At 50.0% G+C, this 17,769-nt stretch overlaps 2 pseudogenes and 3 gene segments (V, D, J or C); all 5 read left to right on the forward strand.

Moving 5' to 3' along the window:
• The first annotated feature begins 4,261 nt into the window (after positions 1-4,261).
• Positions 4,262-5,959, forward strand: LOC121819446 (T cell receptor beta variable 5-1-like). The segment is given in 2 exon segments: positions 4,262-4,369; positions 4,502-5,959. Coding segments are annotated over 2 exon segments (546 nt in total).
• Positions 5,960-6,075: 116 nt separating this feature from the next.
• Positions 6,076-7,302, forward strand: LOC132657147 (T cell receptor beta variable 6-9-like; annotated as a pseudogene).
• Positions 7,303-9,834: 2,532 nt separating this feature from the next.
• Positions 9,835-10,449, forward strand: LOC114114447 (T cell receptor beta variable 6-2-like). The segment is given in 2 exon segments: positions 9,835-9,973; positions 10,061-10,449. Coding segments are annotated over 2 exon segments (438 nt in total).
• A 165-nt stretch (positions 10,450-10,614) lies between these two features.
• LOC114114448 (T cell receptor beta variable 6-1-like) lies at positions 10,615-11,817 on the forward strand (annotated as a pseudogene).
• A 1,016-nt stretch (positions 11,818-12,833) lies between these two features.
• On the forward strand, positions 12,834-14,723 carry LOC121819457 (T cell receptor beta variable 5-5-like). The segment is given in 2 exon segments: positions 12,834-12,940; positions 13,054-14,723. Coding segments are annotated over 2 exon segments (411 nt in total).
• The last annotated feature ends 3,046 nt before the right edge of the window (positions 14,724-17,769 follow it).

The raw sequence follows: 17,769 nt of genomic DNA on the forward strand, positions 1-17,769 counted from the left end.
AATCACCCAAACCCAAGACATGTGGTCATAGTGAGTGGAAACCAGCACATCAGGAGGTCACCGCAGTCATGCACTCAAGACTAGCTACATGATTTGCAGGGTCCACAGTGTGAGTATTGAGAATTTATTGTTGTGTAAGGAAATGAACAGGACTGTGGTCAATTAGACAAAGTAGATACAAACACCTGAGGGAGTATTTGTGATGCGTGAGTCATAAAGGGCAGCATGAAGCTAGAAGGATTTTTTTCTTGAGTTTCAACTCTCAGCAATATGTTGTCATTGTTCAGTTGCAAAGTCCTGTCCATCTCTTTGTGACCCTTGGACTTCAGCATGACAGGCTTTGTTGTCCTTCACTATCTCCCTTAGCTTGCTCACACGCATGTCCATCAAGTCTGTGATGCCATCCAACCATCTCATCCTCTGTCATCCACTTCTCCTCTGTCTTCAATCTTTCCCAGCATCAGAGTTTTTTCAAATGAGTCAGTTCTTCTCATCAGGTGGCCAGAGTATTAGAGGTTCAGCTTCAGCATCAGTCCTTCCAATGAATAATCAGGACTGCTTTCCTTTATGATGGACTGGTTTGATGTCCTCAGAGTCCAAGGGACTCTCAAGAGTCTTCTCCAGCACACAATTTGAAATTATCAGTTCTCCAGTACTCAGCCTTCTTTATGGTCCAATACATTCATACGTGACTCCTGGAAAAACCATAGCTTTGACTAGACAGACTTTTGTTGGCAGACTAATGTCTCTGTCTTTTAATATGCTGTCTAGGTTTGTCTAGTACTGCCCCATTCCAGAACTCTTGCCTGGAGAATCCCGTGGATGGAGGAGCCTGGTGGGCCACCGTCCATGGGGGTCGCTAAGAGTTGGACACGACTGAGTGACTTCACTTTCACTTTTCACTTTTCACTTTCCTGCATTGGAGAAGGAAATGGCAACCCACTCCAGTGTTCTTGCCTGGAGAATCCCAGGGACGGGGAGCCTGGTGGGCTGCCATCTATGGGGTCGCACAGAGTCGGACATGACTGAAGTGACTTAGCAACAGCAGGGGCAGGTTTGTCATAGCTTTTCTTCCAAGGAGCAAGCATCTTTTAATTTCATGGTTGCAGTCACCATCCACAGTGATGCTGGAGTCCAAGAAAATAAAGCCTTTCACTATTTCTATTGTTTCTCCATCTATTTGCCAAGAAGTGATGGGCCTGGATGCCATGATCTTAGTTTTCTGAATGCTCAGTTTTAAGCGAGCTTTTTTACCCTCCTCTTTCACCTTCATCAAGAGGCTCTTTAGTTTCTCTTTGCTTTTTGCCATTAGGGTGGTGCACTGATATCTCCTGTCATGAGGACAGGACAGAGTGAAACACTGAAATGTACTCAGGATCTGGGTCATGACCGCATGTACTGGTACCTAATGGTACCAGTGGTGGTGTACTGGGACACCACCCTAATGGCAGAAAGCAAAGAGAAACTAAAGAGCCTCCTGATGAAGGTGAAAGAGGAGAATAAAAAAGCTGGCTTAAATCTCAGCATTCAGAAAACGAAGATCATGGCATCCAGTACACTGGTGTCATCAGCATATGTGAGGTTACTGACATTTCTTCCAGCAATCTTAATTTCAGTTTGAGCTTCATGCAGCCCAGCATTTGGCATGATGTACTTTGCATATAAGTTAAATAAGCAGGGTGACAATATACAGCCTTGATGTACCCTTTTCTTTTCCCAATTTTGAGCCAGTTCATTATTCTACAAAAGTATGTAGATAAATAAACATACATAGTAATGAAGATTTATCTCTGGAATACAGCACACTTAAAGTTGTAAGCTGTTACAGAAAGGATATAACCGCTTATAAGGCTTATGTCCATTGAGCTGGACATAAGTTCTATTGCGAACTGTTCACTTAGGTTCATTTCTGATTTGAGCCTCTGGGGAAGGGGCATGGCCCCTGAGTGACAGGTTGGCTCTGGGGCCTGGCAGGGACAGTGACATCTCAGAAGGACTCCCTGGAGAGCCCCTCTCCCTCTCATCCACACTCAACACAGAGGGCCCTCCGCCCGCCCTGCCCCCGCCATGAGCCCCTGCCTCCTGGGCTGCGTGGTATTCTGTCTCCTGCAGGCAGGTGAGTCCTGAGGGGCAGGGTCCCCATCAGGATCTCAGCACTAAGCCTGTCCGCTGTGACTGCAGCATCGGTCCTCCTTCTCCGCAGGAGCGGTCCATGCTGGTGTCACTCAGGACCCCAGATTCCAGGTCGTGAGGACAGGACAGAGGGCGACACTGAAATGTACTCAGGATCTGAACCATGACAGTATGTACTGGTGCTGACAAGACCTGGCACACGGGCTGAGGCTGATGCGTTATTCAGCTGGGCCTCCCACCACCGAGCAAGGAGACGTGCCCGAGGGCTACAGCGTCTCCATATCAAGCAGAGAGAACTTCCCTCTCACGCTGGAGTTGGCCAACCCCTCCCAGACATCTGTGTACTTCTGTGCCAGCAGTTACTCCATGGCGCTGCATAGCCACCTCCTGTCTGTGCAAAAAGACAGGTGAGGCCCTGCAGCCTGGAAGTCAGAGATCCTCTTAAAGGCTCCTAGCACTTGGAGTCTCAGGGTTCCACAGGTCATGTGCCTGCAGGGTGACCCTGGGTGTGTGGAATAGGTTGACCCAAACCTCACTCAGGGACTCCGAGACATGTGTCCACCATTCTTCTCTGTCTTTTCCCTGCATCCTCCCTGTGAACCAAGAAGATGCTTCTCTAGCTCTGACTGCTAGTCCTCACCTGAGCCTGAGACCTCCAGGAGGGAAGGCTGCTGGTAAACTAGATGAAAACAGATCCCCTTGTCTCTCTTCAATGCTGTCTCTCTGGAAGGCTCTCCCCGACTGGCTCTCATGTGGTCTCCGCTCTTGCCCACCTTTCTTGGATGGGCAGGATGTCCCTCTCCTCACCTCCCTGGCTCCCTGTACCACACCCATGCTGCTCCTCCCTCATCCAGGTCATGTCCCTTCCCAAGTCACATGGAAGCTTTTAAAGTGCCCTCTGCACATGGTCTGCTTTGAGCAAGCTGTCTGGAGTCATCAAAGAGAAATCAGCTTCAGTTAGCTATCAATTATCCGAATCTCATGTGAGTCCATCTGAAGGAGTGACTGGCTTTTTATGCACATCCTCCTGCCCCTGACATCCTCAGCATCTCACCTAACCTCGGTCAGCTTGGCAAAGTCAAAATATGTCTTCCATTGCCCCATTATATCAAGATTTTATAAGTGCAGAAATATCTGAGTTCATATATATAAAAGCTCTTCATAAAATGTATTAACTAGAATTTGGTAATGTTTAATTTATATAAGAATTGTGGAAATACATGCATCTGATTAATCAGAGGTAAGTATGGAATACAGGTTTCCAGGCAGATCATGTGAGATCCTCAGAGTGTTTATTTGATGGTCATATATTTTTCTCTTAGCTAACTACCATCATTGCAGTGGTGCAGAAATTCTTTCCTTCTGAGCAAGAATGTTAGATCATTGAGTCTTCAAATTTCAGATGCTAAGAGTAGATTTGAAGGTCAAGCCTAATTCAGCCAGGATGGGAAGGCAGTAGAACACTAGAATGTGTGTGTGTGAGTGTGTGTGTGAGTGTGTGTGAGTGTGTGTGTGAGAGTGTGTGTGTGAGTGTGTGTGTGTGTGTATTAAGCTTGTGGGGTTCTGTACCCCTGCTTTAGACAGAGGATGCAAATCCATGAGACTGTGAACCACTGGCCACCAGGAGGCACTGTGGGCCCATATAACCAGTGTGTGCTGGGAGGGGTTGAGGGTCCCCCAGGAGGGCAGCTTTAGGGAACCTTAACTACACGCCTGTGTCAGGGAACAGGCTTAAGTTCCCTGAGTGGTCCTGGGACACATGGAGCCAACACAGACTCCTCAGTGCCAGGGAAGTCAGGACGTGCCTGGAGCTTCGGGATGTAGTCAGGGGGGCCCTGCATGGGAAGTGGAGGGCGAGGGGTTCGGGCGGCTGCTGAGGGCTTGGTGACGAGTGTCAGGAAGGAGCAGAAAGAGGAGAACAAGCCATATTGTGGACATTTGGAGACATGGGGAGAGTGCACACTTCATACTCACCATTTGTAGAGGGGCTGTCAGGACAGGGAAGGGCATAGAGGAGCCCGCCCTGGTCACACAAGGGGCCCAGTGGACAAGGGCAGCCTGCAGAGACACAAGCAGTGACGTCATAGGCAAATGCTCCAATCAGGGAAGCAGGAGGGTCAGCACTTACACCACTCACTCCAGGAGCCTGCACCCAGCCAGCAGCAGTCCTGGGTTCCTGATGCTGCCATGGGCTCCAGGCTCCTCTGCTGTGTGACTGTCTGCCTCCTGGGAGCAGGTGAGTCCTGGATACAGTGTGGGAGTTTCTGAGATGTCTTTGCCTCCCTGAGATAGAAACCTGGTGAAGAGGGCTGCAGCAGGAGGCTTTCCCTGTGCTCTGCCCTCAGCTTTCTTATCTCCTCCCCAACAGGCCTGGTGGATTCTGAAGTCACCCAGACCCCCAAGTACCTGATCAAATCAAGAAAGCAGCAAGCAATGCTGAGATGTTCCCCTGAGTCTGGACACCGATCTGTGTATTGGTACCAACAGGCCCTGGGTCAAGGCCTCCAATTCCTCATTCAGTATTACAATAGCGCAGAGAATGAGAAAGGAAACATACCAGATCGATTCTCAGGAAAACAGTTCAGTGACTCTAGCTCTGAGCTGAACTTGACTTCCTTGGAGCTGATGGACTCAGCCGTGTATCTCTGTGCCAGCAGCCAAGACACAGCCCTGCATGATCAGGTGCCTCTGGGACAAAAACACTCCTGCCCCAGCTCAGGAAGTGGTGCCTGTGTGTTAGCTGTCAGCCTGCCAGGCCCTGTCTCTGGTAGACGAGAGACTTTCCCAGACATTCACTTCTTGATATGTTTTAATGCTCACGAACGTCATCAAGATAAGTATCATTTTAACTGGTTGTACATCTGAGGGGTTGTGAGTTGCCCAGATCTCATATATCATAAGTATTACAGCTAGCATCCCAGTGCAAGTGTGTTCTCAACACCTGTGGTCCCTTCGCTCGTGGAACTGTGTACATAGCAAATTACATACACGCGTTGTGGGGTGTATACAGTTTGGGGCTCTGTGATATGAAGTGTTACTCAGTGAATGGCAGCCACAGTTCACAAGGAGGTATTCCCATGAGAGGAATGTCTCAAAGAAAAACAGCATTTTTCATTACCCTGGTGTCTGCACCTCCCTCCACGTCCCTCCTACATCTGAATTCCCTTGTGGCTAGACGTCGTCCTGTGTCGGGCACCCAGCTTATCTCCACCCGGAAAGGTGGGTCACCGGCCTGAGGGGGCTCTGCTTGCTCCCTCCCCGCAACACGGGAAACACAGGCTGCTGTGAACATGAAGGAGCTGTAAGCACGTTTGACCAGTGGACCGTCTGTCAGTGAATTGATTAGAAACAGACCAAAGAATTCCTCAAATGTTGATGAGCCTGCAATGAGGTTGGGAGCAGAGACCTGGAGAAACACGGTAGGTGGAGGGACAGGCTCAGGACTGTGGGCAATGTTGCGGAAAGGGAGCCCTGAAGTGATGCTGCTAAGTCGCTTCAGTCATGTCCAACTCCGTGCGACCTCATAGACGGCAGCTCACCAGATTCCCCCATCCCTGGGATTTTCCAGGTAAGAACCCTGGAGTGGGGTGCCATTGCCTTCTCCGCTTGAAATGCTCTTGGGACACATATCATAAAGGGCAGCAGGATGCCAGAAGGATTTCCCCAGGATTCAAAACTTCAGAAATATGTAGATAAATACAAGTAATATACATGTTAATGAAGACTATGTCTGGAATAGAACATACAAAACATTTAATCAGTTTAACATCTACAGAAAAACCTTTAATATTTTCAGAAAGGTTACAGCAACCTGTGAGATTACGTCTGTTGTACTGGATGGGTCTCTGTGTTGTGAATGGTTCACTCAGGTTCACCTCTGATTTGAGCCTCCAGGGGAAGGGGCGTGGCCCCTGAGTGACAGGTTGGTTCTGGGGCCTGGCAAGGACAGTGACATCTCAGAAGGACTCCCTAGAGAGCCCCTCTCCCTCTCATCCACACTCAGCACAGAGGGCCCTCTGCCCGCCCCGACCCCGCCATGAGCCCCTGCCTCCTGGGCTGTGTGTTCTTCTGTCTCCTGCAGGCAGGTGAGTCCTGGGGGGCAGGGTCCCCTTCGGGGACCCAGCACCAAGCATGTCTGCTGTGACTGCAGCATCGGCTCTCCTTCTCCACAGGGGCGGTCCATGCTGGTGTCACTCAGGACCCCAGATTCCAGGTCGTGACGACAGGACAGAGCACGACACTGAGATGCACTCAGGATCTGAGCTTTAGCTATATGTACTGGTACCGACAAGACCCGGGACACGGGCTGAGGCTGATCCATTACTCAGTTATCCCTCCCGCCACGGAGAAAGGAGCTGTGCCCGAGGGCTACAGCGTCTCCAGATCAAGCACAGAGAACTTCCCTCTCACACTGGAGTCTGCCAACCCTCCCAGACATCTGTGTACTTCTGCTCCTGCGGTTATCCACGGCGCTGCACAGCCACCTCCTCTCTGTGCGAAAAGATGAGGGAAGCCCTGCAGCCTGGAAGGAGGAGAGCCCCTTGCAGGCTTCTCACACCCGGAGCCTTGGATTCCAGGGCCACATGCCTGCAGTGTGACGCTGAGTGTGTGTCTCATATCACGCCCAGCTACATCGACGTTAAATAGAGTGGGCGGGTGTTTTTTTAATTTCAAAGTTTTATAACTTTAAAACCAGATGGGTTAATATATATAATATTTGAATATAAATCCATTACCTATAATTAGTAATACTTAATTTATATAGGAAATCTAGAATTATTTGGATCTGATGAATCAGAGGGAATGAGGAATGCAGTGTCCCAGGCTGTATTCGCCTGAGCTCAGCAGAGTGTCTATGAAGGTCTCTGTGATTCCACCCTAGCATACTACTGTCAGCGCAATTATGTTCTTCTTATGGAAATGCTGGTTTCTACAGTCTTTTACCTCCAGAGGCTAAGAGGGAATTTGAAGACCAATCTTAAGGCAGCCAGTGTGGGAAGTCAGTAGAACAAGTGTGTGTGTGTGTGTGTGTGTGTGTGTGTGTTCAGGGTATTGACATTCCTGCTTTAGACAGAAGGCACAGATCCAAGAGACTGTGGACCATTGGCCACTAGGAGGCACTGTGGGCCCACGGTAAGCAGGGGGTCCTGGGAGGGGTGGAGAGTCACCCTGGGGAGGGCAGCTTTAAGGAACCTTGGCTACATGCCTGCATCAGGAAGCAGGTTTGAGTTCCCTGAGTTCCTGAGGTTCCAGGACCCATGGAACCAGTACAGACTCCTCACTGCCCAGGAAAGTGGGGATGTGCCTGGATCCTCAGGAAGTGCCCAGGAGATGGTCTCCAGGGGCTGCAAGGGAAGTGGAGGTGAAGGGGTTGGGGTGGGTGGTGAGGGCTGGGTGATTGGCAGCTGATGGCCTGGTGATTGCCAGTCAGGTGAGTGCCTGGCTGCGTGTCAGGCAGGGGCAGGCAGAGGACAACAAGGTATGCTGTGGGCATTGGGCACATGGGGATGGTGAACCCTTCACACCCACCCCTTGCTCAGGGGCTGTGAAGGGCAGGAAGGGCATAGAGGGCTCACCTTTGGTGCTGGCAAGGAGTGAAGTGGAGAGGGCAGCCTGCAGAGGCACAGAGCGGTAACGTCATAGGCAAATGCTCCAATCAGGGAACAGGAGGGCCAGCATGCTACAGAAGGCACAGATCCAAGAGACTGTGGACCATTGGCCACTAGGAGGCACTGTGGGCCCACAGTAAGCGGGGGCTCCTGGGAGGGGTGGAGAGTCACCCTGGGGAGGGCAGCTTTAAGGAACCTTGGCTACATGCTTGCATCAGGAAGCAGGCCCCGCCCCTAGCCAGTAGAGGTCTTGGGTTCCTGATGCTGCCATGGGCTTCAGGCTCCTCTGTGTGACTCTCTGCCTCCTGGAACAGGTGAGTCCTGGACACAGTGTGGGAGCTTCTGAGACATCTTTACCTCCCTGAGATAGAAGCCTGGCGATGAGGGCTGCAGCAGGCTTCCCTCTGCTCTGCCCTCAGCTTCCTTGTCTCCTCCCCAACAGGCCTGGTGGATTCTGAAATCACTCAGATCCCAAATACCTGATCAAATCAAGAAAGCAACAAGTGACACTGAGATGTTCCCCTGAGTCTGGACACTGCTCTGTGTACTGGTACCAACAGGCCCTGGGCCAGGGCCCCCAGTTCCTCGTTCAGGATTTCAACAGAATGTGAGAGGAGAAGCTAACCTATCAGGGCGATTCCCAGGCCAACAGTTCTGAGCTGAGCCCAAGCTCCCTGGTGCTGCTGGACTCAGCTGCGCATCTCTGTGCCAGCAACCAAGACACACCCTGCATGATCAGGTGCCTCTGGGACAGAAACACTCCTGCCCCAGCTCAGGATGTGGTGTGAGGGTATCAGCTGCCAGCCAGCCAGGCCCAAGTCTTGGTTTAGCAGACAGCCTTTCCCAGACATTCATGTCTTGATATGTTTTAATGTTCCCAAAGATCATGCAAATAAGTATTATTTTAACTCTTTACACACCTGAAGGGGAGTGGCTTGCCCAGATCTCATACTTCATAAATATCAGAACAAGGAATCAGATAAATGTCAGAACAAGGAATCAGATAAATGTCAGAACAAGGAATCAGACTCACGTCTGTCCTTGTCACTGTGGTCCTTGCCCCCATTGTATGATTCTCCCATAAAACAAACAAACAAATCCTCTCTTTTAAAGGAGTTGACTCACATAGTTGTTAATAGTGATAAGTCTAAGGTCTACAAGCTGTGCTCATGTTGTTAGAGACCTAAGAAGAGCTGATGTTCAAGTTCAAAGGCTGTTGGCAGAAAGAAGTGATCATCTAGTGAAGGCCATCAGCTGGATACTTCTCTCCTACCTAGGAGAGGTTTAGGGTTTTTGTTCTATTCATTTCTTCATCCCATTGGATGAGACCTACTACATTACGGAAGTTCATCTGCCTTACCAATAAAGATGTTCAACTAATCTGATTTTAAAATCTATTGATAACTTTTCACATATTTATCTCTCACCAAGACATCCTCACAGGGACATTCAGAACAATGTTGAACTAAATATCTGTGGCCTAGTCAAGGTGACACATTAAATTAGTCATCCCAACAACTTCCACACTTGCCTAGGAATTTAGTAAGCATGAAGTCCCTGGCACATAACAGGACTCTGGATTTCTTGATTCCCTTTGCTAATCTCTGACAGCCTCTTCCACCATTTCTTAGATGCAAATGTAGAGATGGACACATTTTGCCTCCAGCTGAGGCCTTTAGAAATCTCAGGGGTGAAAATAATTCTGCCGGTTGATTTAGTGCACGAAATGAGCCAGAGCATGTAACATACAGCCCTCCTCAGGCATGTTAAAATCAGCTTTACTGATGCATAGATTGTAGTTGACTCTTCACCAATGTGCTGTTTAGGAGCACTGAGTAACCCCCTAACCCTGCAGTTAGAAATCTGCATATAACTTCACACACTTAGGAATGAAGAATAATCTCTGGAATACAACACACTTAAGTTGTAAACTGTTTGCAGAAAGGACACAACTCAGAAGGCTCAAGACCATTGAGCTGGATGGGTTGTTTCTCTTTTGAACTGTTCACTTAGGTTCATTTCTGATTTGAGCCTCTGGGGGGAAGGGGCGTGGCCCCTGAGTGACAGGTTTTCCCAGGGGCCTGGCAGAGACAGTGACATCTCAGAAGGACTCCCTGGAGAGCCCCTCTCCCCTCTCATCCACACTCAGCCCATAAGGCTCTCCGCCTGCCCCACCCCCGCCATGAGCCCCTGCCTCCTGGGTTGTGTGGTCTTCTGTCTCCTGCAGGCAGGTGAGTCCTGGGGGGCAGGGTCCTCTTTGGGGTGCCAGCACTAAGCCTCTGTGCTGTGACTGCAGCATCAGTCCTCCTTCTCCACAGGGGCGGTCCATGCTGGTGTCACTCAGGACCCCAGATTCCAGGTCGTGAGGACAGGACAGAGGGCGACAGTGACATGTACTCAGGATCTGGGTCATGACTACATGTACTGGTACCGACAAGACCTGGGACACGGGCTGAGGCTGATCCATTACTCAGCCGGGCCTCCCACCACGGTTCAAGGAGACGTGCCCGACGGGTACAGCGTCTCCAGATCAAGCAAAGAGAACTTTCCTCTCACGCTGGAGTCTGCCAACCTCTCCCAGACATCTGTGTATTTCTGCGCCAGCAGTTACTCCACGGCACTACATGGCCACCTGCTCTCTGTGCAAAAAGACACATACTTAGGAATGAAGAATTATCTCTGGAATACAACGCACTTAAAGCTGTAAACCGTTTATAGAAAGGACACAACTCATAAGGCTCAAGTCCATTGAGCTGGATGGGTTGTTTCTGTTTTGAACTGTTCACGTAGGTTCATTTCAGATTTGAGCCTCTGGGGGAAGGGGCGTGGTCCCCTTAGTGACAGGTTGGCTCTGGGACCTGGCAGGGACAGTGACATCTCAGAAGGACTCCCTGGAGAGCCCCTCTCCCTCTCATCCACACTCAGACCAGAGGGCCCTCCGCCTCCCCGCCCCCGCCATGAGCCCCTGCCTCCTGGGCTGTGTGGTCTTCTGTATCCTGCAGGCAGGTGAGTCCCGGGGGGCAGGGTCCCCTTCGGGGTCCCAGCATTATGCATGTCCGCTGTGACTGCAGCATCGGTCCTCCTTCTCCTCAGGGGTGGTCCATGCTGGTGTCTCTCAGGACCCCAGATTCCAGGTCGTGAGGACAACACAGAGCGCGACACTGACATGTACTCAGGATCTGGGTCATAACTCTATGTACTGGTACCAACAAGACGCAGGACACAGGCTGAGGCTGATCCATGACTCAGCTGGCCCTCCCACTATGGAGAAAGGAGACATGCCCAGGGCTACAGCATCTCCAGACCAAGCACAGAGGACTTCCCTCTCACGCTGAAGTCTGCCAACCACTCCCAGACATCTGTGTACTTCTGTGCCAGCAGTTACTCCAGGGTGCTGCACAGCCACCTCCTTTCTGTGCAAAAAAGGAGATGAGGGCCCTGCAGCCTGGAACTTGGAGAGCCCCTTGCAGGCTCCTAGCACCTGCAGACTTGGAGCCCACAGACACATAGCAGCGTAGCCGGCGATGTTTGATCTTCCGGGCACGGACCTGGCAGCAGGGCCTCAGGGACATGTGTCCACCCTCACTCTCTGCCTTGTCACTGCAGCTGCCACGTGACCCTAAAGATGCTACCCAGCTCTGACTCCTAGTCATCAGTCTGAACATGAGGCCCCCAGGAGGGAAGGTTCTGGGAAATCAGATACATCTAGACCCTCTTGTCTCTCCCCGGGCACCGCATGTCTGTCACTGTGGAAGGTTCTTCCCCAGGCTGGCCCATGTATTGTCTCTGCTCTTGTCCAACTTCCCAGATGTGGGGCCTTTCTCTCCCACCTTCCTGGCCCTCGTTCCCACCCCTCTCTACTTCAGCCTTGCTGCTCCTCCCTCAACTGGGTCATGTCCTTGCCCATCAACCGGGGAACCTTGTAATGATCCCTAAGTGGGCGTGTCTGAGTGTGCTCTCTGGGGTCCTCAAAGAGAATGCAACCTCAGTTAATTATTAATCATCCAAAATGCCTTGGTCGTCCCTGAGGAGGAGAGACAAGCTGTGTGTGTATGTATTCTCCACCATTGCCTGTGTTTAGCATCTAAATATCCTCATGCAGGGAAAGACTAAAAGCAAGAGAAGGGGGTGGCAGAGAAAGAGGTGGTCCCATAGCATCACTGGCTCAACAGACATGAATTTGAGCAAACTGTGGGAGATAGTGAAGAACAGGGGAGCCTGGTACGCTGCAATGCATGGGGTTTCAATGAGTTGGACTCGAGTTAGCAGCTGAACAATAACACCAGCAAAAGCTAACCCAAGTTTGTAGCATCTCCCTGCATCTCCCTCGTCACAATCTTCTAAAAGTGAAAGTATTAAATATTTCCTGCATGAACTCATTTCTTTTCTCTTGAAATAAAAATCATAAATCAGCTATGGCTGGCTGGTGTGTGTGTTTCTAATTGTGTGTGTGTGGTTTAGAAAAACAAAGCAAGCAAAAACAGAGTGCAATCGGCAAACAGTGAAATATTTTCTAATATGAACACATCCATGATTATTAAATCTGGGCAGACAATCTTGGTTTCCACACATAGACCACATTGGGATGCTGTGTAGCTGAGAAACTCCACAAGTTTCTAGGGCAGAGCAAGCAGACAGAGCTAGTGCCTTGGATGAGGAGGCTTAAGAGAAAGCTTTATTTGGTGTTCTTATCTCTAGAAGCCGTACTAGAATTAGCACTAATTTGCAGGCTTGCTTTCCCTGGGAGCCACGTACTTCAACTATGCAATGCTGAGGAAGCCCTGAGGGTGCAGAAAAAGTGAAGTGTATGGAGGTGGGAGGTGGCAGGAAAGAGCAACAGAAAGAGCAACACTTGCCTGAAGAGAAAAGCGAAGGAGCCATGGCAAAGGGTGTCGGGCATAAAGCCAGCCTCGCCTAGACCAGCGGTCCAGCTCACAGGTCTTCTAAGAGACTCTGCAGGACAGAGCAGGGTTCCAGGATCAGCGACCTGGAATGAGAGGTACAGATTCCTGGGATCCGGCAGAGATAATGACATCAGAGCAGTGACGTCACTGCCTCACCTGCAGTCAGAGGAAGGAGGCCCAGAACCCCACTCTCAGAGAGCAGAGCTCTGAGCAAGGAGACGCCTGCCCGCTCTGCCCCTCCTGCCATGGGCTGCGGCCCCGTCTGCTGTGTGGCTCTGTGTGTCCTGGCAGCAGGTGGGGCCTTGGCACGGGGGAACCCGTGTTCCTAGCCTGACTCTGCCTGAATCCAAGGCATCATCGGGTTCTCTCCCACGCTTTTTCTCAGCCCCAGTCTTCTTCCCCCACAGGCCTTGTGGATTCTGGAGTCACCCAAACCCCAAGATACCTGATTAAAGCAAGAGGACAGCGAGGGACCCTGGGATGCTCCCCTGTCTCTGGACACCTCTCTGTGTACTGGTACCAACAGGCCCTGGGCCAGGGCCCCCAGTTCCTCGTTCAGTATTACAGCCAGAACGTGTATGGAGAAGCACAGCTCCCGGATCGATTCTCAGGAGAGCAGTTCAGTGACTCTAGCTCTGAGCTGAACTTGACTTCCTTGGAGCTGACGGACTCAGCCGTGTATCTCTGTGCCAGCAGCCAAGACACAGCCCTGCATGATCAGGTGCCTCTGGGACAAAAACACTCCTGCCCCAGCTCAGGAAGTGGCTGAGAGGGTGACTGCCTGCCTGTCATGCCTACGTAGATCCGGTAGACTCTCCCAGACGTTCTTCCTCTGCTGTGTTTTAATCCTTCCAAAGATCATGCTGTTGCTGCTGCTAAGTGGCTTCACTCGTGTCCGACTCTGTGCGACCCCATAGATGGCAGCCCACCACGTTCCGCTGTCCCTGGGATTCTCCAGGCAAGTATTATTTTACCTGTTTATACGTCTGAGGGGAACTGACTTGTCCACATCTTATATTTCATTACGTTCAGATCAAGCAGTTTAATTCAAGCCTGTCCTCATTACTCGTGGTCTTTGTCCCCATAAATCTTTCCCCCACATAGTATAAATAATACACACAAACATACATACACACACACACACGTACGTGTTTTAAAGCAATTGGCTCACATAGTTGTTAAGACTGGTAAGTCGAAAAGCTGCAGGCGGGTCTGGTGCTACTAGAGAGTGAGGGGGAGCTGATGTTTAAGTTCAAAAGAAGAACTAATGGTCCAGTGTGAAGGCCATCAGCTGACAATTCTCTCTTACTTGGGGGAGGATCAGAGTTTTTGTCTATTCATCTCTTCACAGGTTTCATGAAGGCCACCGATATTGTGGAGGGTCATCTGCTTTACGAATTAAAATGTTAATCTAATCTATTATTAAAATATACCTATTCACATTTTGTAAGTGAAGTTGCTCAGTCGTGTCTGACTCTTTGTGACCCAATGGGCTGTATTCCACTAGGCTCCTCCATCCGTGGAATTTTCTAGGCAAGAGTACTGGAGTGGGTTGCCATTTCCTTATCCAGCGGATCTTCCCGACCCAGGGATGGAACCCGGGTCTCCCACATTGAGCCAAAAATGTCCCTTTTTGGAGCACCCAGAAAAATAAAGCTAAATATCCATGGCAGAGTCAAGTTGACATATTGTATTAGTCAGGACACCGTCTTCCAGGGCTGCACAGGAATTTAGCAAGCATGATGTCCCTGGCAGGTAACAAGACTCTGGATTTCTTGACTCCACTTGCTAATCTCTGCCAGCCTCCTCTAGTGCTTCCTAGGTCAGACAGTAGATATGGACACATTGTGACCTCAAAGCCTATAGTTGAGGTCTTCAGATATCACAGGAAAGAGCTTGCTGGTTCCATACATGAGATAAACAGAGCATATAACTTAGCTTCTGGCGTTTTTACATCAACTGTATTGACTTATGAATTATAGTTAACATTTGAATAATGTGAAGTTTGGGGCCCCTGAACCAGCTTTAACCCTACTGTAAAAGTTGTTTAAAATTCAGTCAACCCTGTTTAAGGTGTCCCATCCACAAATTCAACCAGCCACAGTTGTATGGTACTGTGAAAAGTGAAAGTGAAACTCACTCAGTCGTGTCTGACTCTTTGCCACCCCTCTATGTCCATGAAACTCTCCAGGCCAGAATACTGGAGTGGGTAGCCTTTCCCTTCTCCAGTGGATCTTCCCAACCCAGGGATCCAAACCGGGTCTCTACCATTGCAGGCAGGTTCTCTACCAGATGAACCACAAGGTCTGTAGTTAGTATCTGTTAATAGTTCCACACAAAACTGGACCTATGAAGTTCAAAAAAGTGTGGTCCAAGGGGTCCGCTGTGTGTACAATAGCATTCCACACTGTACAGTGAACAGAGGGGTGGTTTGATCAATGCATATGCGCGTGCCCCTGGAACATTCACCTCTAAAGGCAGAACATTTCATCACCAAAACTTCTCTGAGGCCCCATCCCAGGCCTGTCTCCTTCCCTGACAACCAACAGAATGATTTCTGTTACTGACATTTTGTTTTAAAGTCCTCTTTACCCAGAGCTAAATATTTAAGCGATTGCTCCTGGAAAGTATTACGGTTGAAGGAGTTCTTGAAAGCATGTGAGCGCCATATCCATGTCAGGGACTATCCTATCTGGAGATGGGTGGTTTGGAAAATGACCGTCCAAAGGTCTTCCCTGCTGCTACAGGCTTTTAGTTTTTTTAAAAAATTATTTATTCATGTTCATAAATTTCTTTTCTCCTGCACACATTGTCTCAAATGATCTTATGATGTTATTTTGACAGCACGTCCTCATCTCCTAGGATACTACTTTGAGGTCCCACTTGATCTGCACACAGCAAGGCCTCCTGTTCACACACTGGGTGCTGGGATTGAGCAGGCAACCAGCAACAGCTATTTTGTGAGAGATCATTTCATGTCAGGAGAAGGCTTGCCTTTGATTTGACCCCAGCATCCAAGTCACAGGAGCTGAACTGAAAAGTCCCCCTTTCTTAGGGGCCTGGCCTGGGCACTAGTCTCCTGCACTGTGGGTCCCACTGTCTCTTGGACCAGAGACATTCTGAGCACAGGTATGGATCCCGTGGACTTGCCAGGCTCCAATTGAAGGCTTGTTTTTGTGGCTACAACATAGAGCTCCTTGGTTGCTTCTGACCTTAGCTTCAGTGTTTTTGTCTCTGAGGCCCCAGGAACGGTCAGTCACCCAGACCCCAGATGTGCAATCAGGTTCCATGGAAACCAGCTCATCAGGAGGTCACCAGGGTCCTCCACTCACGACCAGGTGCATGATATTCAGGTTCAGAAATTATTGAGAATTTGAAAGCCACAGCAGCAGAGCATGGCAGCTGGTGCAGGGTCCTTCTAAATGTGAGGTTTGTGCGTGTGATACAGTCTAGGGCTCTAGGATATCGGCCACGCTTCACAAGGAAGTACCCCCATGCAATGGATGTCTCAGGTAAAATCAGAGCATTTTTCCTTTACCCCTGGGGTCAGCCATCTCTCCTGACATCCCTCCCCCATCTGTTCTCCTTTGTGCCAACATGTCATCCGTGGTGCTGGGCAACCAGCTTCTCTGCTCAAAGAAAGCTGGGTCACAGGCCTGAGGCGGTTCGGCTTGCGGCTCCCCCACCCCTCAGACTCGAGAAGCACGTGCTCAGGTGGACATGGAGGCTCTCAGCCTGCATTCGACAGGCACCCTGTCAGTTGGTGAATTAATAAGAAAGAGAGCTCGAGGATTCTTCAAGTGTCGATGAGCCTGCCCTAAGATTAGGGAACCAGATCCAGAATCACTGTGGGTGGAAGGACATGAACTGGGCTGTTCTCAATGAAACAAAATAGAAACATGAGGGATTATTTGGGCCACGTGAGTCATAAAGGGCAGCAGGAAGCCCTGAGGATTTTCCCTGAGATTCAAAACTACAGAAATAATAAACTACAGATCAATAAACTGAATATATGTAATAATGAACAGCTATTTCTGGAATAAAGTGCACATAGAGTTGTGAACAGTTTTATGGAAAGTTTACAACAAATGTAAGGTTATGTTCATTGAGCTGAATGGGTCTCCCTGTTGTGAGCTGTTCAGTGCAGTTCAGTCCCACAGTCGTGTCCGATGCTTTGCCACCCCATGGACTGTAGCACATCAGGCTATCCTGTCCATCACCAACTCCCGGAGTTTATTCAAACACATGTCCATCGACTGGGTGATGACATCCACTATCTCCTTCTCTGTTGTCCCCTTCTTCCCTCGTCTACTATCTTGCCCAGCATGTGGGTCTTTTCAATGGATCAGTTCTTTGCACCAGGTGGCCAAAATATTAGAATTTCAGCTTCAGCATCAGTCCTTCCAGTGAATATTCAGGACTGATTTCTTTAGGATGGACTGCTTGGAACTCCTTACAGTCCAAGGGGCTTTCAAGAGTCTTCTTTGACACCACAGTTCAAAAGCATCAATTCTTCGATGCTCAGCTTTATAGTCCAACTCTCAAGTCATACATGGCTATTGGAAAACCATAGCTTTGACAAGATGGACCATTGTTGGCAAAGTAATGTCTCTGCGTTTCAATATGCTGTCTAGGTCGGTCCCATGTGCACAGTTCACTCAGGTTCATTTCTGATTTGAGCCTCTAGGGGAAGGGGCGTGGCCCCTGAGTGACAGGTTGGCTCTGGGGCCTGGCAGTGACAGCGACATCTCAAAAGGACTCCCTGGAGAGACCCTCTCCCTCTCATCCAGCCTCAGCCCAGAGGGCCCTACGCCCACCCCGCCCCTGCCATGAGCCCCTGCCTCCTGGGTTTATGGTCTTCTGTCTCCTGCAGGCTGGTGAGTCCTGGGGAGCAGGGTCCCCTTCGGGGTCCCAGCGCTAAGCTGTCCTCTGTGACTGCAGCATCGGTCCTCCTTCTCCACAGGGGCGGTCCTTGCTGGTGTCACTCAGGACACCAGATTCCAAGTCATGAGGACAGGACAGAATGCGACACTGAAGTGCACTCAGGATCTGGGTCATGACCGCATGTACTGGTACGGGAAAGACCTGGGACACCGGCTGAGGCTGATCCATTTCTCAGATGG

This window comes from Ovis aries, chromosome 4 (assembly GCF_016772045.2).
Source record: "Ovis aries strain OAR_USU_Benz2616 breed Rambouillet chromosome 4, ARS-UI_Ramb_v3.0, whole genome shotgun sequence".
NCBI classification, from domain to species: Eukaryota; Metazoa; Chordata; class Mammalia; order Artiodactyla; family Bovidae; genus Ovis; species Ovis aries.